Genomic DNA, 22,651 nt, shown 5'->3' with positions numbered 1-22,651 from the left:
CACCCACCGCCACGCTCATCAGCCCTGAGCCCAGTTTGGTCTGACTCCTCCTCTGCTCAGAAACCCTTCCAGGGTTGCCCACATCCAGGACAAAGTGCAAAACAAACCCCTTTGTCCACCATCCATGGCCCCCCATGGTCTGGTCAACCTCGTCTCCTGTGAACCACCTCACACACTCCCACTAACTGGACTGCGCTTGGTTTTCCACTGGAATCCCCCATATGCCAGCCTCTAAACTCTTGCCCCTGTGTATCCTTTTTCCTGAATTGTCCCACTGATTGGCCTTCTCAAGGTCAAATCCTACCGGCTCTTCAAAGCCCAGGTCAGATCCTCCAAGAAGCTTGGCCTGATTTCTGCAGCTGAGTGAGAGCAGCGTTTGCCATTGGTGAATCCCACTCCAGTGCTGGCCCTGCCCCCCGTCCCTCCTTTCCACAGTGACAGTAATGCCCTAGGAGGGCAAGGATGGGGTTAAGTCCTCTCTGAGCCTAACCCAGCACCTGACACACAAGATTTGCTCCGCAGGCATCAGCCAAGTGAAGGGTGAGCATGTGAATGCCGCATCAGCGTCTTAACCACACTCTCCTCCCCCAGGGCTGATGTTCACACCCTCCTCTGTGCTCTCAAGATCTTTCCCCCCCTCTCTTCAACGGGTGCATGACAATCAACGATCTTTCAAACCTTAATCCAAGTGCCCTTGCTTGGAGAAGACTTCCTCTCCTGACAGTCCACACCCTCTCACAGGCGCCTGTCACAGACTTTGTCACTGTTGTGTCAAAAGTTCTCTTCTCTGCTCGCCTGTAACTGCATGAGGCCGGTGCTATCTATCTGTGCCCCTTTCTATGCTCAGAGCCTGGCGCTGTGCGTGGTGGATGGCAGGCACTTGGTAAACATTTGTGAAGTGAGTGAATGAATGAAGGGCACAATGAATGAGGGAGCAGCAGGCATTTAGGTATCCCAGGGAGCAGGAAGTGGGCACATAAACGAGTGAGCATGAATAAATGACTGAATAAGCGGCTAAAGGACTGAAAACATGAATCAGGCAGTGAGTCGGTGAAGGCACCAGGGCCACCACGGAAGCCCTCGGGCCAGGCGCTGCTCCAGCGCTTCAAGCTGCGGGCGGGCAAGACGATTGAAAGTTGACTGATTCATTCTCTGTCCTGACCTCAGTGATTCCGAAGTCTCCTTAAAACCAAGCGTATCCCATGGGATGTCCCCAGGACTCCAGAAAGGTCCTCATTCATATGGACAAAGAACGGACATGTCAGAATCTGACCGGGGCCCTAGGGAGGTTATTTCCCTGCCTTAGTGTCAAGACCACCCTTGAACACTGAATGGTTTACGAGAGTCAAAATATTTTTCTTGAAAAATATCCTCTACTGTTAGCCAGTCCAAAGGCTCCCTTCCAAATGTGTGTATGTATATAAACAGAATGCATATATGTATATGCATAGGAAATAAATATATGTGCACATATATATATATTTGTATGTGTACATACAGTTTATCAGGGCCCTTCTGTTGCCGTCTTGTCATTCTCTTCAATCTAAGCAAGTCACAAAGTCTGAAGAGGGACCAGGGAGGAATGGCAGGTCTGGGACAATCTTTAGAATCTCTTTAAACACGGGGCCCCTGAGCCCAGAAGGCAGGGGTAGGAGGTATTTCTGGTCTGGTCAGCTGGCTTTCACCTGCCACTCACCCCCCTGCACACTCAGCCCTTGAGACTGCTGTCTTCACACTCATCTTGGGGGTGAGAGGGTGAAGGGTGCAGAGCTTGAGTTCCAGAGCTGGTGAGGAGGGGGCCGTGAATGAAAGCCCACGCCTTTCCAGCTTCCAAACCCCGTGACATACAGTGGAGACACAGAAGGGAGAGAAGAGAAGGTGGCGGCCGTGGAAGGGGACAGAGAGAGGGGAAGCGTGAGCAGAGAGAAAAGAAGCACGCAGAAAGACACAAAAAGAAGAGATGAGAGTCCGAGGTGGGGGTCCCTTGGCCCTCAGAGAGACTCTGTGGTGTGTGTGCGTATCAGGAGATCAACTGTAAAGATTTCATGGAGCAAGGCTGTGATGGAAAAATCTTTTTGGAGAAATAAGACGCCACCTCTGAGAAACAGACAAAGGCTGTTCACCCCAAAAGGGGGAAGAAATAAACCTGGTCCACCCAGGAGGCCACGGCTGCCCTGTGCAGCAGACACGGCTCAATCCCTTTCTCCCGGCGGCGGGCTCCGCTCTGCCCTCCCCCTGCCACAGCGCCGGGCCTCGGGACCAGGCGGCGTGTTGTGATGTATGAGCCCTAATTGGCATCATTACAGAGCGCTGATCTCACCAGGCCCCCGCCTCCCCCTCCCGGGAGGAGCAGGGAGGTGGCAGCGGCCTCGGTGGCTGTCACAACTTTCTGGGAGCTTCTGAGAGGGGACACAGACCTCCCCAGGCTGCTCCAGGAGGGCCTGGAGGCAGATGCTCAGAGCGGCTCCAGAAAGGGGGTCCCAGCCCCCAAGCCGGCCGCCCACCTCACCCCTGCCTGCTTAGGAGGCCTCTGGCCGGGGCTCCTCTCCTTGAGGGACGTCTACCCTGGGAGGGCTCAGCCCAGGGGGTGGGTGGAAGGAGAACAAGCAGGGGTGTTGGGCAGGTAGGGGGAAGCTTTGCCCCTCTCTGCTTCAGCATCTCCTTCAGAGGCCCCGGGGAGGGGGGCTTTTACTCTCTCAGCCCCCTCCAGCCCTCCACCCCCACCCCAGATGGCCATGCTCATAAAACCACATCGGCATGGCAGTGAGAACAGGGGGTACAGAGGCGGGGAAGGGGATTCCGGCTTCAATGTCAGACAGGCAGCCTTCTCTCTGTGCTCTGACCACGAGAAAGCTCAGGGGTGAAGGAAACGCTACTGTCACCACTACGCCACCCCCTCCACCCCCCAGCAGCTCTCGGCCAGTCTGCTGGCGAGCAGAGAGCCAGGCATGCTGGCTCGTTTGCGTGTGTCTGCGACTTGCAAGCACAACAGGTACAAAGTGGCCACGTGGTGTATCTGCCACGTGTGTGTGTGAGCTACACGTAGGTTTACGGGTGACGTATCTGGGTGGTGTCTGGCTGATGCGTCTGTGCTAGGCATGAGCTTACCACACAATGGGTGTGTTTGCGTCTGGTTGTGAAGCATGCACGCTTGTTTGTTTGTGCATATATGAATATATGTGCTTGAAAGCATCAGTGGATGCAGATATGCAGGAGTTCTGGTTTTAATCAGGATTTTTTTTCTCCTAGGGTTGCTCAATGCCAGGCATGAGTGTGACGGAGTATTCATGTACGTGTCCTGACTGAGTCAGGGGCAGGGGCCCCATCACAGACAGAAGTGTCCAGAGCCATGCACACCCCTCAGGAATGATGGAGAAAGCTTTGGCCTTGGGATGGAGCAGCCAACGCTACTGGCCACCACTCTATCTGTTGACCCAACTTTCTAGAACGCCTATACTGGCACATCCGATGAGACCCCCGCCCTCTGCAACCCTCCTGCTTAGGGTCCTTTGGATCGGTGGCTCCATTAAATCTTAAAGTACCTTGGGAATCAGCAGGGAGGGGAACCATGCCCTTGGGTGTTTTCTGAGCCACGCTGCACTAACGGGGGAGGGCTGATCCCTACTCTAAGCTCAGCTGAAGAACCTCTGTGGGAGGCTCTGCATTTCCATCTTTCGAAGGAAGTGGTCAGGCCCCCTCACCCCTCTGCTCTCCAGCTGCGGGTCTCCCTTCTGGATGTGAAACGATAACCACGTGAGGGTGAGGAACACGCTGACTCTGTGTGGCTGGGAGTGAGTGTCTGCACAGATAACCCTCTGCTCCAGACATCCCTGGTGATCGTCCCATAAATCACACTGGCCACGAGAAAGGACATCCAATTCCCTGGGCTTTTCATCATGGTCAATTAAGGAATCCGCCCAAGAGGTCAGAAGCACTGCCCTCCACTGAAGTCAGTTTCCATGCACGCCCAGCTCCCCCGAAAGCCGTGGGCCTGTGACGGATGTATCTGTCCAGACGCCTGGTCTCCACCAGGCCGAGCCCTGGCATCAGACCCCAGGTTGTCTCCCTTCACTTGGCGAGCTAGCCTATGACCAGGCAAAGAATATTTTGAAAAAGCTGTTTCTCCTTATTTTGGAGGCAACTGAAATGTCATGGAAAGAACTCGGGCTTTGGAGGAGTGGTCTCAGGATTCAGGCATGTTCTATCATTGCTTTGAGTTTCAATTTCCTCGTCTGTTCAAGGTTCTTGAGAGGATAAGAGCTCACATCTCTAGAGAGCAGGGTACAGCGCTGACCCACGGCTGGTATTATGAATGATCAGCATCACACATATTTTAAGATTACCAACAAAGGCAGCCACACTGGGTCACTGCTTCCCTAAATTGGATGTGGATTTTCATACCTCCCTCCCTTTGCCATGTTGATCCCTCTGTCTAGAATGCCACTTCTTGCCCAGTGAGCTCTGGCCAATCCCTATGTAAGCAGCCCTTCCTCTAGGAGCCTTCTGTGTCCCTGAAGGCACCAGTCAATGCTTCTGTCCTCCAGTGTAATCCCACACACCCACCTAACATTGCTTCGCCGACATCTGTGCCCTGAATTCTCTTCCTAGGAGGACAGGGTCTGGTCTCATTCCTCTTCATTTCCCCAGTGCCTCGTGCTGAGAGAGGTGCCCATTATCCCAGCAGGACACAAGCTCCAAGTTCTGGGGAGGATGCGCACCCCCCTCACCCATGCATAGCTCACCACCCACGCCCATCGTACCTATGGCATAGCCCTCAGGGCACTGCAGCTTGAGGTTGCTGTTGAGCTGGTCTGGGGCTGAGCACTCGCCTTGCATCTCCTGGCAGACGTGGAAGGAGCCGCTCCAGGTGCCATCTTTCCGGCAGTGGATGACGTTGTTCCCGCGGCCCTGCACGCCACAGAGACACAGTCAGGACCAAGAGAGACCCCACCCTCTGAAGAAGCCTCCCAATGTTTCATCTCCGCAGCGCCCTGAAAGTATTCCAAAACAAGTTCTTCACCATGGTGGAAACCCAACCAGCCTCCAACAGAGTCACTGCAATGTCTCCATTTTACAGATGGGGACACTGAGGACTCAGTTGGGGAAGAAACTTGCTCAAAGCATTTTGGAGAGTTTAACGCCCAGATTTCCTACATCCAAGTAGTGTTCTTTCAGAGAGTCCACTCAGACGAACTTGTTTGGCTTGTTTTTTTTGTGATTTAGAACGCAGGGGACCACGTGCACCCCGATGTATACAGTGAGTAAGCATGGGTCTTGGAGCCATTTGTCAGGAAGCAGTCACACACCAAGGCTCAGAGGGTAAAGGATCTGCCTGCAATGAAGAAGACCTAGGTTTCATCCCTGCATCGGGAAGATCCCCTGGAGAAAGGAATGGCTATCCAGTCCAGTGTTCTTGCCTGGAAAATCCCATGAACAGAAGAGCCTTGCGGGCTAGAGTTCATGGGGTCACAAAGAGTCGGACACAACTGAGCAACTATCACTTTTCACTTTCACCCCAGGCATACTCCAAAGCTTGCTTCATCTCAATCTATGAGAAAAAATCCCAGGCCCCAGCCCCCTGAGAAGCTTTCTCTTCCAGAGCCTCCCTTCCCCTCCCTCCTTCCTTTCTTCCTTCCTTCCACTCCATTCCATTCCAGCAATAATGACACCGAGAGGGTAGCGTGAGGATGCTTCTATATGCTCCCTCCCTCCAAATCTTTACAAATGGCAATATCCCATCTCTCAGTCTTCCACAAAGCCACAGGCAAACGAGCCACTTTCCACTAACTTTCTAACAGAAGGTCCAGCTTTGCTGAAGTTTCAGAACCATCCCCAAATCCAAAAACCATTCCTTAGCGTCCATTCCAGGTATAGCTCTGTCAGGCCCAGATGTGAGGTCAGCCAGTATTTGCCCCAGAGAGATGGCCAGAGAGTCATGAGCTGCCACCAACATCAGTATGACCACGCCCAGTGACCATGCTTGTGTGCACACGGGGAGGGCAATGGGATGTGAGGGACAAGCAGGGAAGGCTTCTGAGAGGAGGTGACAGATGGAAAAGAGTTTTCAAGGGTATGTATGCAGAATCAGGCAAAACAAAACATCTGTGGAAGCCAGAGGGCATGAGAAAGTTTGAGCAGGAGGTCATGGGGCAGGATGAGCTTGTCAGGCAGGTAGGGGCCTTAAACATCCACTTATGAAGTTTGGGCTCTACCTCCTGGGAAATGGAGAACCACAGACATTAATAGTTTCTGCACAGGGAGTCCACCTATCTGAGAACAAGCTGTATATTGTCCCCTTCTTTTAAGTTTATGGTAAAGAAAAAAAAAGGAAACTCTACATAAGACCAGAGGAGCCGACTGTGCCGCACCAGCAAAAAGACCTGCGGAATGACTCCTCTCCGGCCCTTCAGCCTCCATTCAGGCCTCCCGAGCCCTCACAGCCTCAGCTCTGCCCAGTTCTCCAGCTCCTGCTCCCCACAGCACGACTGCCAACCCTGAGCATCGTCCACTGCCTGCATTCTCAAACGCCCCACGTGAGGTTTCACCTGGCCAGGCTTCTTCTGCACAAGTTGCACCTTCTGTGTGCTCTGTCTCGTCCCCCCACCCCCTTGTCCAAACACAGGCACAGAACTTTCTGGCAGAAGCATCCTGTCCTAATGCCAGCCCTAGGCCTGCCCATTGCACTAGCCGAAGGTCTCTGACACCCGCTGCCTCTTTATCATCTGTTCCCTCCTAAATGGTACCCTCTTGGGTCACCCCTGCACCCCTGGGGGCCTTCCACAGTACTTAACAGGTCCCAGCTGCATGGCCCATTCACACATCACCCAATAGGTATTTTCGTTCACTCAGGAACAGTTTAACAAAAGATGGAATGAGTAAGTACAGAGATGTGGAATGAATTTGTTTAAAAAGTAAGAAGAGAAATGCATGGATGAGGAAATAAATGAGTAAATGAAGAAATGAGTGAATATGCGAATAAATGAACAAGTGCATGCGTGAGAAAACAAACTCTTGGAAAGGGCTGACGCAGGCTGGAGCTGCCCTGAGAAAACAGCTGTAAGGAGCTGGGATTTAGAGAGAAAGGGGCCCCTCTCTGGGCCTCACGTGGGCCAGCATGAGGAGGATCTGGTGGTGGTGGAAACCTCTGTGGCCACGGAGAAGGGTGGCCCATCCCACGCCCACAGCTGTGGGGTGATTGCTGAGTCCACCCAGAGGTTCCGTGTGAGCGCGGGGAAAGTTTAGGCCACTTTCTATGGCTTCAGAGAACCCCGACTCTCCCTCCCAGAGCCCCAGGCCCCGTGATTCTGCTGGGCCCTCGGGGGAGTAGGAAATTGACCCCAATTTCCTGGAGCCTTGGCCTATGGTGCACTTGGCCTCCAGCCCCTGAAGGGCTGCAGACCTCAGCACTGCGTGGGCCAGAGCTGGCTGGGAGCTGGGTTTGCAACAGAGAATGTATTAGGACCGGCTGGAATCTGCGCAGGGAATTTCACGCCGGGGAGGCGCCACTACAGAAAAGGGAAGCATAAAGGCGCTCTGGTCTTGCTGCATCTGGTCTCTCTCCCTCCTGCCCAGCTCATCTGGCACTTTCTGCTGCTGACTGAAGGATAGAGTCCTTCTGATAAGATACCCTGCACTTTCAATCCAGGCTTGCTGGAGGGCCGCCAGCCAGGGCTTCTACCATGGGACCCAGATGGCACGCCCAGCCCCTTCTCTTGCTCTGCACACATCCTTCCTTTGAGTCTGTGGTCATCTGTCTCTCCTGCACACTTCTTTTGATTCCCACCCCCACACCTTTCGCCCTGCAGTGCCTTCTACATGGCAGACTTCCTGGAGCCTCTCTGGATTTCATGTCCTCCTTTGGGAAAAGATTTTTGTGCACTTAGGGTTGCCTATCACCTGGGTGCAGATGCTCGGAGCAGAGCCATGTTGCTGAGCCCAGTGTGACCACAGAAGGCCTAACGCGCAGGATCCAATCTGGGAAGACTAGTGCCCTGGGGACCCACTGACACTGAGGATCCAATCTGGGAAGACAAGTGCCCTGGGGACCCACTGACACTGAGGATCCAACCTGGGAAGACCGGAGGCCGGGGGACCCACTGTGCATCTCAGAATGTGCAGTGCTGCGTGCTAGGGTGAAGTTTATCACCAGAGGGCTGAGCACCTCTCAGCAAAGGGTCTTGTCTCTCTGTGCCTGTGCCTCCATCTGCAGAAAAGCATACTGTGTGGGGCTGCCCTGGTGGCTCCGTGGTAAAGAATCTGCCTGCCAATGTGGGAGACACAGGTTCGGTTCCTGATCCGGGAAGATCCCACGTGCCACGGAGCAACTGAGCCCATGCACCGCAACGAGGGAGCCTGTGCTCTGGAGCCTGGGCTGCAACTACCGAAGCCCGAGTGCCCTAAGCCCCTGCTCTGCACAGGAGGGGCTGCTGAGAGCCGTGCACCGCGACTGGAGGGCGCCCCCACCTCGCCGCAGCTGGAGGAAAGCCCGTGCAGCGACGAAAGGCAAGCACAGCCCCAAATAAATAAATAAACACGAATGTAAAAGAAGCATACTATGCTTTCTCAACATACTATGCTTTCTCCTCTTTAACTACACAGGTCCCCCAAAAGCCATAAGCATATAATACAGTGTCAAATATCTGCTACGTGCCAGTGTTTTACACACAGTTAAAAATGCTGTTAACAGTGCAGTTAGTGTGGAAATCATGTCCTTTTTACAGATTTGAAAACTGAGGCTCAGCTAGGAAGTGAAAAGGTGAGGTTTTAAATGATGCTGGTGTGATGGTTAAGAGTCTGGACTTCAGTTAAACTTCCCAGGTTCCAATTCCATCTCTGCAACCTTCCCACTGTGTAGACTTGGGGAAGTTCCTTAACTTCTCCATGCTTTGGTTTCCTGTTAAATGAGTCTGGAATTCACTGCCTGAGAAAGTCATCACGGGGATCAGTGAGTTAGGCTATGTGAAGCATTTATAGCGTAACTCACAGATCAGGCTCTCTAAAGTTTAGCTGAGCTCTTAACCACTCTCTTGCACTGTCTCAAAGGGAACTTCAGCATCAGTCCAAGCATTACCCGCATTTGAGAAATGGCAGCTGCCAGAATAGAGAGGCGGCAGGGCCGGAGCCAGGCTTTTCCCCGTAAGCCTCTGTGCTTTCCTACAGTGCAGGGGAGTGGAGATGGGGAGGAGAGGCTGGGAGATGCACAGTAAGGGAGACCCCGACTTCTAGTTAGCAGAAATGGAAATAAAACAGTGGCAGAGAGAAATATGACAGCAACGGAGCGAATTCAGCTCAGTTGTTCAGTCGTGTCCGACTCTGTGACCCCACAGACTGCAGCACGCCAGGCTTCCATGTCCTTCACCATCTCCCGGACTTTGCTCAGGTTCATGTCCACTGAGTGGGTGATGCCCTCCAACCATCTACACAGTGAATCACAAGATATAAAGGAGGCGGCTGACCTGATAACAGCGACCTCAGTTCTGCCTGGACTTCCTCCTAGTTGTATGAGGTGGGCAAGACACCTCAACTCCCTGAACCACACCTCCCTCACCTGCAAAATGGACAGTAATGCCAGACACTGTGGGGCTTCAATGTCTATACAAAGCACTTAGCCCAGACTCGCGTAGAGTACACACTCAATAAATCGCAGCTGTTGTTTATTATCTGCCTCTGTGTCTGGTCAATGGCCTCACGTGCATTTTGCTTCCTCCCAGTGAGATACAGGGGTGACGTGTAGCCACGCAGCTGTAGGAGTAGGGCTAGGCAGAAAAAGTCGTTTGTGCAATGACTTGGCTAGGAGATCTGAGTCTGCTACCAACTTGCTGTGTGACCTTGGGTGTGGCGTTTCCCCTCTCTGAGCTTCAGTGGACCTACCTATAAAATAAGCAGGTTGCAATGGGAAAACCCTGAGGTCCAGCCTACCTCTAATATCATATGGGCTTGGGACTTCCTCTAGGAAGCCTTGCATCCTCGGGCAAGCATGTGATGATCCTGAACCTAGAAGCTGCCCCTGCTTGGGAAGGCATTATACATATGGGAGGTGTGCACAGGTTGCGCACTGCACAATTCCACAGGCCTACCCTACTTCCACTGCCTCAGTTAATCCTCACAAATAAACTAAGAGGTAGCCAGAATTACTTCCCCTCCTCTACTTTACGCCTAAGGAAACTGAAGCTTAAAGAGTTAAATAACTTGCCCAAGTCCTCCAGCTAGTAAGTGGTAAAGCCAATATTCAAACTCAGAGTCTGGATCCAGCATCACAGGGGCTCCCTAGGAATGAATGAAGTTGAGGTTTGATTTGTTCATTTGCTTTTAGTGGCAGTGGGAAGGAGTATGTGAACCTCCCCTACAACAGCCCCTGTCCTCCCCTGCCAGGATCTGGAGCTTGTTTGGAAAGCAAAGAATTCCCGCTCTATATACATGCTGTTCGATTCAAGATACTCTGCGCCGTACACTTCGACTGTGTTTACAGGCAGCGAGAGGGGATCTGAGGTGAATACTAGATTTGGCTCCCAGGCCCCCGGTCTGAGGGTAGAGGAAATTCATTTGCAGTACAAACTAGAAACGTCAATTGTATTAGGAGCCCATTTGGCACGCGCTCCCTCATTCCTTAGCCGGCAAGCAATACCCTGCTCCTTAGCGTCTGGCCTCCCCGCCAGTTGCCAAACAGGACTGCTTGAGTCGTCTGATAAATTTACATTTTCCTCTCCTTTAAATACAAACTGGCCATGAAAGGTACTTGGCAGGCCCCAGGCAGACTGGGTTTCAGTTTGATAACATGACCACAGCCAGAATAGCATCTGGCTCAGCAGTTTGGGTAACTGTTAGCAACAGCTTTATGTAAGCGAGTGAGAGGGAAGTTGATCGGCTGCGCGGGGCCGTGGTAATCTCTGGCCTTTGCTCATTCCGGCCTGGCTTCTGCCTCCCTGGCAGCTGAGGAAGAGAAGGACCCGGGTACAGAGACAGGAGTCCTGACCCGGGTACAGAGACAGGAGTCCTGAGCATGCCTGCCCTACAGGAACTGCCTCCTGGACTGGGTCTGCCCACTGTCCATAGTTGGGGGACCAGGTTCCAATTCTGATTCAGCCAACACCAGCTGCGTCACCTTGGATGGCTGAGTGACTGTCTCAACTGGAAAATGAGGAGAGCGGCCTGGATGTCCATGGCAGGAGTCAAGCCCTGTCACTTCCTGAGCACCTACTAGGTGCTCGGCACTGCTCCCAGTGCTGAAAACACAGGAAAGAGGAAAGCTGTGGTCAGGGATCTCAAAACCTAGTGAAAGCGAAAGGGAAGTCGCCCAGTCGTGTCTGACTCTTTGCAACCCCTTGGACTGCAGCCCACCAGGCTCCTCCGTCCATGGAATTTTCCAGGCAAGAGTACTGGAGTGGGTTGCCATTTCCTCCTCCAGGGGATCTCACCAACCCAGGGATTGAACCCAGGTCTCCCGCATTGCAGACAGACGCTTTACCGTCTGAGCCACCTGGGAAGCCCCAAAATCTAGTGGGGCAGTGTGAAATGAATTATAATGCAGCGTGGCCAGTGCTGTGAGGGAGGGGCACTGAGCCCACAGTGGGAGGGGCAGGAAAAGGTTCCTGGAAGAAGGGGTGTGTGGGCTGAATGGTGAAGGACAGTTAGGCTGGAAAAGGTGACAGGGCTTCTTTCACAGAGAACACCCAGGTGAAGGGGAAGATCTGTCTTACTGTGATGGGGAGATAAGCTGAATGCAGACCTGAGACTTACTCTAAGGGAGATGGGGTCGCTGGTTCACAAAGGACTTTGAGCAGGGGAACTGTCACAATCACATGTGTGCTCTCAACAAGCTGCTCTAGCTGCGATGTGGACAGTACGCTGGAGCGGCAAGGAGAAGGCAGGGCGGCGGTCGGGAAGCTGCACGCAGGCCGGGAGGCTGATGCTCCTGGCCTGAGTTAGGCTGGTGGCCTTGGACATAGATAAGGGCAGTTCAGGAGTTTGGAATGGACAGAAGTCAGTGGCTATCTGCACGTGAGAATGTGAGTAAAAGGAGTTGAGGATGCTGCCCTGACAGTGTCTAGTATTTGGTAGATGTTTTTCCAGTAGTCATGTATGGTTGTGAGAGTTGGACTATAAAGAAAGCTGAGCGCCGAAGAATTGATGCTTTTGAACTGTGGTGTTGGAGGAGACTCTTGAGAGTCCCTTGGACTGTAAGGAGATCCAACCAGTCCATCCTAAAGGAGATCAGTCCTGGGTGTTCATTGGAAGGACTGATGCTGAAGCTGAAACTCCAATCCTTTGGCCACCTGATGTGAAGAGCTGACTCATTTGAAAAGACCCTGATGCTGGGAAAGATTGAAGGCAGGAAGAGAATGGGATGACAGAGGATGAGATGGTTGGATGGCACCACGGACTCAATGGACATGAGTCTGGATAAACTCAGGGAGTTGGTAATGGACAGGGAGGCCTGGTGTGCTGCAGTTCATGGCGTTGCAAAGAGTTGGACACAACTGAACTATTGAACTGAACTGAACTGAACTGAATACCTAATAAGGACTGACAAGAGGGAGATCCTTGCACTGGGGCCCAGTTGGCTGAACTCTGGCCTCACCTGAGTAAAGATCCTTGCCCACCTCTGAGTCATGGGGCTTGAGGTATCCACCCTAAGTGGTGGGTTCTCTCAGGGCTGGAGCTCCCTGTGGACCTAAGTCTTCCTTGGAGCCAGCTGGTTCCTCATTCTCTTTCCCATTCTTGATTCTGTACCTGTCTTAGTGGGTGGAGGTGGGTGTGTGTAAAGAATAAGGAAATGCCATTCACAGAACTGCCTCAGCAGGGCTAGTGGGAGCTCTGGACTCTGTCTCAGTTACACATGGATTGAAATAAGATTCAGTCTCCTCCATCTCCTTCCATCCTTCTTTAATAGTCTCAAAACTGTACATCTAGTCTAAACATGGCTCCCTTTCTCCAAATACTTGAGGAGCTACTGATGGCTCCAGGTAGTGGAAATCATGATTCTACATATTTCAGAGCAATGTAAGTGGCGATGGTGGTAAAAAGTCAACAAAACAGTCTCAGTCACTCCCTACCTTGGATCAAGTTCAGACATCAGGATTTCACTTATGATTTCTTTCATAAGGTTCCTGATACTGAGATTTTTTTTCGAAGCTAAGAATCTCTGAGCCAATAATATGCAGTGTGATGGGTAGGACCACGAGGTTCAGAGAGATTATAAAGAAAGATGGTAAGAACCCAGCTCCTAAACTTCTGCATGGGTGATACCGCTATTACACAATTCTGGCATCCACATGGAGTCTCTGGAGGATGTGGTTCTCAAATCCTGGCTGGTGTTTAGTAAACAGAAGGGAAAGGGGTCTAAGCGTTGACCCCAAATTCAAGGAGCCTCACCTGGGTGGCATCACTGTCTTCACAGTTGATCCTGCACTCGCTGTTGAACTGGAAGCCATTGGTGCACTGGTACAGCCCGTGGAATTTTGGTGGAGGAGGGTCACACGTCACAGGAACACAAGCTCCCTCCTGCCAGCTGCCATCCTGGGTACACTGGGTCTTGAAGGCCCGTCTTTCAGGAAGAGATAAAAGTAGAGACATCTCAAGGACCAAACGGCTGCAGCCACGCTGTACCCAAACAGCCACGGTCTCTGGAGCCAGCTGGCCTCACACGTACCTTTCTGATTCCTGAGTCCCTGCTCATCCTATTGCGTGGCGGAGGGAGTGAGGAGGGGTTAAGGTAAACGTTCACAGAACTCTTTTCCCAGGGCCGAGCAAGGGTTTCATGTGGACTGAAATAAAATCAAGCCCTGCTGGCCCATTTCCCCCGACTTCCTTCCAGGGGCGCTGATGGGGGCTGACACAGGGGTGGTATGGATACCCACCATTTGCTGTGCACCAGGCACTTTGCAAGCACTTCACATACGCATCCTCATTCATCCTTCACAACCATCTTACGCAGTGACTGTTACCATCCTCCCCATCGTATTGCTCAACAGTAGAGGCCCAGAGAAGTCACACAGTCAGCAAGCAGCTGATGACAATGTCCCTCCAGATTCCCAGGGAAGAACACGCAATGAATGGTGGGCAGAGCAGTGAGCACTTCCTTCTAACTAGACAGACCTGGCTCTCCCTGTCCCCCCGCCGGCTCCAGCCCCCAGGAGCTTGCCTCTGCAGCCACACTTACTTCTTTGACTTCCGGGAGGAGCCGGGCACGTGGTATCCAGGTCTGCACTTGTACTTGCAGAAGGAGCCCACCTTGTGCTTGTTCTCGCGGCACCGGGCCGTCTGGAGGTCGGCGTTGGGCACTGGGGGTGGAGCCAGGCACATGAGCTCGCACAGGGCCTCCGGGAAGGACCACAGGCCATCCTCCATGCAGGTCAGGAGGCTGTTGTTGCCTGTAGGACACAGGCAGGCAGGGTTAGTGGAGGTAGGAGGTGGGGAGGCTCTGATGGGCCAGCTAATCCACGTGCTGCCTCAACTCAAGTCAGCTTGAAGAACCAGAGACACTTGCACATGTAATTCCAGACCCTTCCACCTTCAGCTGAGGAGTCTAGGGAGAAGAAAGAGCTGCCACAAAATAGAAAAGAAAAGAAAAAAAAAAAAAGGGAGACACAATGTGGGGAGCGATGTACGCCATGTCTACAGCGAATCCAAGTCAAGGCTCCTGACTTCTGATTCTGAAACCTCTTATATCGCATAGACAAGGGACCTTCACGATCCTTGTCAACTACAAATGGGCACTTGGCACGAGTATGTGCCAGCGACTGGACAACAAGGCATCTGCCACCTGCCTGGGCAGAGACTGAACCCTATGCTCTTGCAGCCGCCGACCTGACCTTCAACACACCCCAAGGGGGACTCAGGGAGGAGGGTGAGGCACTCTGTGCTCCAAGGAAACTGGTGGAACAGGTCTTTAGATAGTTAGATATTTTCAGGAACTGATTTCATGATCCCAATCCTTGGATGTCTTCATACCTAGTAAATCACTAAATCCCTTCATGATGACATCAGTTCCTCATGACTAACAGAAAACCTTTTATAAAGTAAGAACTTGATTACATTGAACTCCCCCTTCACCAAAATCTTATGTATTAACCTTCCCCATTGTCTCTTTGGAGCAGTCCCTCAGAGCTCTCTGAAGCACTGCCTCCCAGGCTGCCATCCTCATTTTGCCTCCAATAAAACTTAACTTGCAGCTCTCACTTTGCACATCTTTTTAGTCCACACTTCATCCTCCCTGCTTTGCATCTGGGTCCAGAGATGAAGAAACTTGCTTTCCAGTCATTGGCAGAGTAAGCTTCCCTGATAGCTCAGCTGGTAAAGATTCCGCCTGCAGTGCAGGAGACCCTGGTTTGATTCCTGGATCAGGAAGTTCCCCTGGAGAAGGGATGGGCTACCCATTCCAGTATTCTTGGGCTTCCCTGGTGGCTCAGTTGGTAAAGAATTTGCCCGCAATGCAGGAGACCTGAGTTCGATCCCTGGGTTGGGAAGATCCCCTGGAGGAGGGCATGGCAACCCACTCCAGTGTTCTGGCCTGGAGAATCCCCATGAACAGAAGAGCCTAGTGGGCCACAGACCATGGGGTTGCAAAGAGTCAGACACAACTGAGCAACTAAGCACGCAAGCTTCTATCAGAGTCGACTAGGAGCTCTGATTTCAGGGTGCTGTGTGACCTGCAGCTGCCACTCCCTCTCTGGGCCCTGCGTCCCTGTATTTGACTGAGCCCCCGCATGCCTGGAAGTGGCAGCCTCGTGGTGTCTGGAGGCTGGACTTTCTTCTCAGGCCCCAGTATCCAGTGAAGCTTTGCCAAAGCAGCTGAGAGATGAACACATCTCCACAGCCCATGCCAGCTCTAGGAGGCAAACTGACTGCCACGGGGAAGCTGGCCTGGTGTGAGATGTCACAAATAAAAGTGAAACACGGAGAGTCTGGCTTTTCCCTGACAGGTTGTATGTTATTGACACACACAGCCTGCCCAGAATCTCCCCAAGACAACTGGAGATGGACCTGAAACTTGGGGCTCCCAACCAAACCCTCTTCTTCCCAGTTATTCCTGACAGGTGTTGACAACCAGGGCTGGAGGAGGGAGGCTCCCGTGGAGGAGGAGGGGTGAGGAGGAGCTCCTTCCTGCAGCTGCAGGTCACACAGCACCCTGAAATCAGAGCTCCTAGTTGACTCTGATAGGAGCTTGCGTGCTTAGCTGCTCAGTTGTGTCCGACTCTTTGCAACCCCATGGTCTGTGGCCCACTAGGCTCTTCTGTTCATGGGGATTCTCCAGGCCAGAATACTGGAGTGGGTTGCCTCCAACCCGTGGGAGGCTCGGGGATTAGGAATCAGAGGGGTGATCAGGGTGAGACTGACATTTACTGATCAGTTACAACCAACTGAGCACTTCTGCTGTGTGATCTCATTTATCCTCACACAGTGCTCTTAGTAGGGCAACAACTTGTATTTGAAAGCAGAGACTTACAGAGGCAAGTGACTTGACCAGGTTCTCTGGTTAATAAAAGACAAGAGTGGAGTTTAAAGCTGGTTTTGTGTAACTACAAAGACGGCTGTCGTTTTTAGTGGAAAGTTGGCTAAACCTGCTTAGCAGAGACTCTGTTTTCTGTTCTGAGACAGCCAAACCCCAAATCTCCTATCTATAGAAAGAAAGCAATTGCTCCTGCCTTTCAGGGTGATGAGAAGATGAAGTGAAACAACGTGGATGAATAGTGCTCAGGGAAATGCTACCAATTTCCTTGATGCCCTTCCCTCCCTCCCATGTTTCCTTCTCTCTCCTTCCTCTCTCCCTTCTCTAAATCTCTGCCTTTAGGAGCAGCTCTGAAAGGATCACAGGAGTTGCGTGAGAACCTCCATTCATTCGGGGCTTCCCAGATGATGCTAGTGGTAAAGAACCCACCCGCCATTGTAGGAGATGTAAGAGATGTGGGTTCGATCCCTGGGTTGGGAAGATCCCCTGGAGGAGAGCATGGCAACCCACTCCAGTATTCTTGCCTGGAGAATCACCATGGACAGAGGAACCTGGTGGACTACAGTCCATAGGGTTGCAAAGAGTCAGACACGACTGAAGTGACTTAGCACACACACACTCTATTCAGTCCACAAGCATCTATTTAGTGCTTACTATGTTGACTCATTGGAAAAGACCCTGATGCTGGGAGGGATTGGGGGCAGGAGAAGAAGGGGATGACAGAGGATGAGATGGCATCACTGACTTGATAGACGCAAGCCTGAGCGAACTCCGGGAGTTGGTGATGGACAGGGAGGCCTGGCGTGCTGCGATTCATAGGGTCGCAGAGTCGGACACGACTGAGCGACTGAACTGAACTGAACTGAACTGATGCGCCAGCTACTTTTGTCTATGTCGAGGCAAGGCAATGAACAAAACAAACCCCAAACCCTGCCCTCTTGGAGCTTATATTCTAGTGGGATATGGAGAAGAAATTACCTTTTTAAAAAAGCAAACTATTTTGTGTGTAGAAGGTGGAAAGAACTATGGAGAGAAATAAAACAGGTAAAAGAAGAAAGATGAGAGCGTACGTAGGCTCCTCTGCTGCTTCTTTCCCTGCTCACTTTCCTCCTCCTCCTCTCGTATCTGTGTGAGTCTCCTGGGGAGCCCAAGACAACTTAGGGTCTGTAAGCCACACAGAGGACTCCATGTGACGAACTGGGACACTGCACACCACAGATATCTCTACCTCGAGTAAAAAGAATAAAGGGTGTGGAAGAGGGACTCATTTGGTTTCTACAGAAGCAGAGATGGCTCCAGCACACCAGAGATTGTAAATTGCATTCTTCTTCTTATTTATTTACTTATTTTTTTGCGTGGTCTTATGATGAAGGCCGTGTTGGAGTGCCTGGGTTTAGCAAGAGCTTAGCGGGGACCGGGAACCACAAAAGATAAGGGGAGCATACCCTCTTTCAACTTCCCAGGAAGGATAAAACACCTCTGGAGAAAGGGTTGAGATGCTTTACAAGTACACCCTATCAGCTATGCAAACCCTAGACTGTGAAGTGGACAGTGTGTTTCTCTGGTGGTGAGCTAACAGAAAAATCGTAAAAGGTTAATCAAGAGAGAAAATGCAGACTAGAAATGTACATTCTTTGAGAGGGTAAATAGGAGTTAGCTGAGCACCGCAGTCAGAAGAAGGCTAACACAAGAACTGGCGATTCAGGACCATGGACATGCCCCACACCACGGCAGACCCTCAAGTGCGCAGAATCAGCATTTCCAGGCCCTAGCCGTGCCCCCACCCTGCAGCCTCCATGTGGCTCTGAGGAAAGCAGGGTAGGACGCAGCTGTCCACGCCCTTCCCTCGTGCCCTTGGCCCTGACCTCTATATGCTGAAGGACGCCTACTGCCCCCGCAGCTGTTTATGCTGGAGGTCTTTCGCTCTGATCAGCGGTGTTTGGTCCGCATGCAAGGCAGGCTCACAGCGCTGAGGTGTCAATGCTCATAGAAGTAGCGCCCAAACCAGTGAAGGGGCTGGCGCATTAACATGACAATTGCCCGAACTACAGGAACTCAGAGGACTAATCCTGCCCCGGCTCCCATGCTTTCCCAGAGGGACTGAGTCCAGCTGTCCACAGGGGCAGTGGCTTCCGAGAAGCCCTGATGCTTCTATCGTCTCCACGTCTTCCTCTGCTTCTTGGGGAGCGTGACTCTGCACACGCGCGGAAGGCGTTTCTGAGCCCGCAGTCCCTGGCTGAGGGTAAGGATGCTGAGGGCAGAGACTAGGTTTCCGAGTATGTGCCTCTGTACTTTTGTTTGTTCATCTTTCAAAGTCAAGGAAACAAATCTTGCTCAGACTGTCTACAAATGCGGCTAAGGGAATTTCGATCTCCAGTGAGTATTAAAATGATTACAAATGTACTATCAAAAGAAATATATCTACTTTTATTATTTCGCTGTAAAGAGTGCCCAGAAGATCACATCTCTTTGAGAATACCTTTAAGAGTGAAACTAACCTAGAGCAGAATCAAAGGAGGGAAATGACGGGAGATCTAGGTCTGTTTTCTTAATGCCTCGTCGACCGTGCTGGCATCGCCCACATCCTAAGGGCTGGGACTGCAACTTGCTCATTCTTTTATTCCCAGAACCTACCCTAGTGCCAAGCAGACACGCATGCATGCATGCTAAGTCGCTTCAGTCGTGTCTGACTCTGTGTGACCCCATGGACAGCAGCCCACCAGGCTCTTCTGTTCATGGGATTCTCCAGGCAAGAATACTCGAGTGGGTTGCCATTTCCTTCTCCAGCCAAGCATACGGGAAGTCCTACGTTTCCATTTGTTGAGTGCACACTGTTGTTTGGCCACTCAGCGGTATCCGACTCTGTGACTTCTTGGTCTATAGCCCCTCAGGCTCCTCTGTCCAAGGGGATCTCTAGGTGAGAACACTGGAGCAGGCTGCCATTTCCTTCTCCATGGGATCTTCCCAACCCAGGGACTGAACCTGCATCTCCTTCAAGTCTCCTGCAATGCAGGCAGGTTCTTTACCACTGAGCTACCGGGGAAGCCGGGAGTATTATGAATGTACCGTGACCTTGAACAAGTCACCTGACTTCTCTGGCCCTAGACCAAAGCCATCTTTAAGTTCTTGTCCAGTTCTAATACTTTAGGATGTGGAAGAATACTGGTCAGTGAATTAAGAAAGTAAAAACACAGCTTGCCGGGCTGGGATAAGGACAGATCACATTTGTAGAGTCCCTGAGGTAGGCACAGGAAGAATGACCGGCCCCGGCTCCCTGATCCTTCTAGTGACCCAATTTGTCCTTAATCTCATTTTGCAGGTGGGAATACTGAGTCTCTGAGTGGAAAAGTGAGCTTCTCAAACTAGAGGTGGCACTCACCCCAGGTGTGTCTGACTCCTGAGTGCCCTCTTGACCACACTACAGAGCTTTTACCCAAGTGCGTGGCCATAGAGGAACTGCTGTCTAGAGAACAGCCTCACGGAACCAGAAACATGAATGTGTGGAGTATCTCAAAAGCAAAACCAGTCATGTAATTTCACCACCCCTCCTGTCCCCACTGTCCAGAATGGTGTCTCTCACTTCCAAATTTCTTTACTGAAAGGCCCCACATGTTAGACACAAAGGAGAAGAATGTGCTAAGATGCAGTCACAGTAAGGGATAACGGACGGGTACTGTCCTAGAGACAGAAAAGAGCCTGGAGGGTTGGACACCTGCCATAACAGAGGGGCTGGGAATGTGCAAGTCAAATGACTTCACAAGATTGCTGGGAGCGGCATGCCTAGCCAGAGAGCACCTCTTCTAGAGTCGGGACCCCTGGGTCAATTTCTGGCCCCAGTGCTCATGGTCATACATGACCTTGCATGAATGTCTTCCTCTCTTGGAGCTCAGTTTCTGCGTGGCAAAATGACACGATGACTTCTGGCTTCTCCCAGCTCTGGCTGGAGAAGCTCCAATGCTTTGGCCACTTGATGCAAAGAGCCGACTCACTGGAAAAGACCCTGATGCTGGGAAAGATTGAGGGCAGGAGGAGGAGGGGGCAAGAGGGGATGAGATGGTTGGATGGTATCACCGACTCAGTGGACATGAGTTTGAGCAAAGTCCAGGAGATGGTGAAGGACAGGGAAGCCGGGCGTGCTGCAGTCCATGGGGATACAAAGAGTCAGACACGACTTAGCCACTGAACAGCAACGGCTAGGTTGAGAGGCATGGCTCAGAAAAGGTCAAAGGAATTCTGGAGCAGCAGCTAAGAACTCTGAGGTGAGAATACGCTTGATTTTTTGAAACCTGAGCACTGTTCAGAGTGAAGTGAAGGTAGAGGTGGGGGATGAGGGAGACAGAAGAATTATCTAAGAGGGAAAAGGAATCTGTTGCTTCCTCTTACCACTTAATCACTTTGTCATTAGCATCTGTGGGATCTTGAGCAAGTTTTCTTTTCCATGGTGCTCCTCTGTCCCCAGGAAGGACTGGGTAGTGGTTTAGCATTAACCACTATTGGAGTAGGAAATGACAACCTCCTTCAGTATTCTTGCCTGGAGGATTCCCTGGACAGTACAGTCCATGGGGTCGCAAAGGGTCAGACACGGCTGAGCAATTACCACTTACCATTAACACCTAGTCGGGGCTACGACCCGACGACATTCTAGCCCCTGCCATCTCCAAAACACTAGGATCATAAGATGAGGAGAGTAGCCTTCTCTTAGGAGTGAGATGAGAAGGCCTCTTTGGCAGTAACCCTGTTTTTGTGGGAAAGATGCCTTGATGAGACCCTGAGGATAAAGTTGAATCCTCCAGGTCTGGCTATCTGCTTCTGAGAAAGATGAAAGGGTCTCTGCCTGAGAGAGGATGTGAAAATCCTAGAGGGACAAAGATCAGGACAGGATGCTGAGGGAGAAGGTTAGGGGCGAGGAAGAGAGTGGGGGGCTGGCAGGAAGGCTACCTGCTGGACACTGAAGGACATGCCATTCCGCTCATCAGTAGAGTCTAAGAAATCAGAAAATGCTCCACGGTATGGAGTGTCTTCTGGAAACTAGTGAATTGACTGAGTTTAAATCTTGGGCCTTATATAGAAGTAGACAGTGGGCCTTTTAGAAAGACTTTTTTTTTTTGGCTTAGCTGCATGGCATATGGAATCTTAGTTCCCTAACCAGGGACCAAACCCATACCCCTGCAGTGGAAGCATGGAGTCTAAGCCGCTGGGCCACCAGGAAAGTCCCGGGAAAGATCTTTGTGGGAAGAGGGCATGCTTGCTTTAGAACCCCCACTCCAGAATCAACAGCCAGTGCACCTCATGTGGTTGAGTTGAAATTGACAAGGTCAAGGATGCAATGATGCATTTTTAGCCACTGAGTTAAACATTTATGATTCTGAGACTGAGGCCCTTTCTTTTAAACTTGAGGACTTTTTCCCTCGTGCATGTGTGTAGGTGCAGTGGGTGCTATTAGTACTCATGTGATAAAGGGCCCTGGCAGGAATGACTCCAGAGCTGTGGGTTTACAGGGTATCTTGTGGACACCTTGATGAAGGCTCAGAACTTAAGAGGAAGTCAGGATATTCAGGAAAAGTCCGCCCGGATTCTAAGGGACGGATGTGTTTGCGGTGCTATTGACACCTGCGTTACACTGGTCTTGGGGCCACACTCAGTGCTTCTCCTGGGTGGAAGCTTCTGGTCCAAGCACATTAACCTCTAGGTCCTGAGTGGAATGTGGAGGATGGAGCAAGTTTCCACAGGTCCGAGGACTAAGGCCTCCATGGGATAAAGAGGTCAGGGGCCAAGAGGGCAGCCACTGCTTAATTCTCACAAGAGTGCTTCTTGGAGATGAGTATTTACTAAGTACTTACTCTGGTTCTGGCAATTTTATTCATACCATCTCTTTTAATCCTCATGAGGGATTGGGGGCAGGAGGAGAAGGGGACGACAGAGGATGAGATGGCTGGATGGCATCACTGACTCGATGGACGTGAGTCTGAGTGAACTCCGGGAGTTGGTGATGGACAGGGAGGCCTGGAGTGCTGCAATTCATGGGGTTGCAAAGAGTCGGACACGACTAAGCGACTGAACTGAACTGAACTGATGACCCATCAACATGGATGCTTTTACACCCGTTTTACGAATGAGAGTACTGAGGCTCAAGGATGTGAAATTGCTCTTCTAGGATCTACTAACATCTCCCAATGTGAAATTCATCTCCTGAGATCAGACAGC

At 51.6% G+C, this 22,651-nt stretch overlaps 1 protein-coding gene across 1 annotated transcript in view; it reads right to left on the bottom strand.

Moving 5' to 3' along the window:
* PAPPA (pappalysin 1) overlaps nucleotides 1-22,651 on the bottom strand; it is a 256,271-nt gene that overhangs the window by 34,799 nt on the left and 198,821 nt on the right. Inside the window, exons 16-18 of the mRNA XM_052645172.1 lie at nucleotides 14,159-14,369; nucleotides 13,372-13,543; nucleotides 4,761-4,908 (exon numbers count right to left, since the gene is read on the bottom strand). Coding sequence (XP_052501132.1) covers nucleotides 4,761-4,908; nucleotides 13,372-13,543; nucleotides 14,159-14,369 — 531 coding nt within the window. The remainder of the gene's footprint in view (nucleotides 1-4,760; nucleotides 4,909-13,371; nucleotides 13,544-14,158; nucleotides 14,370-22,651) is intronic.

This window comes from Budorcas taxicolor, chromosome 8 (assembly GCF_023091745.1).
Source record: "Budorcas taxicolor isolate Tak-1 chromosome 8, Takin1.1, whole genome shotgun sequence".
NCBI lineage: Eukaryota > Metazoa > Chordata > Mammalia > Artiodactyla > Bovidae > Budorcas > Budorcas taxicolor.
Note: the sequence above shows the minus strand (reverse complement) of the source record. Positions and strands in the feature narration are given on the sequence as shown.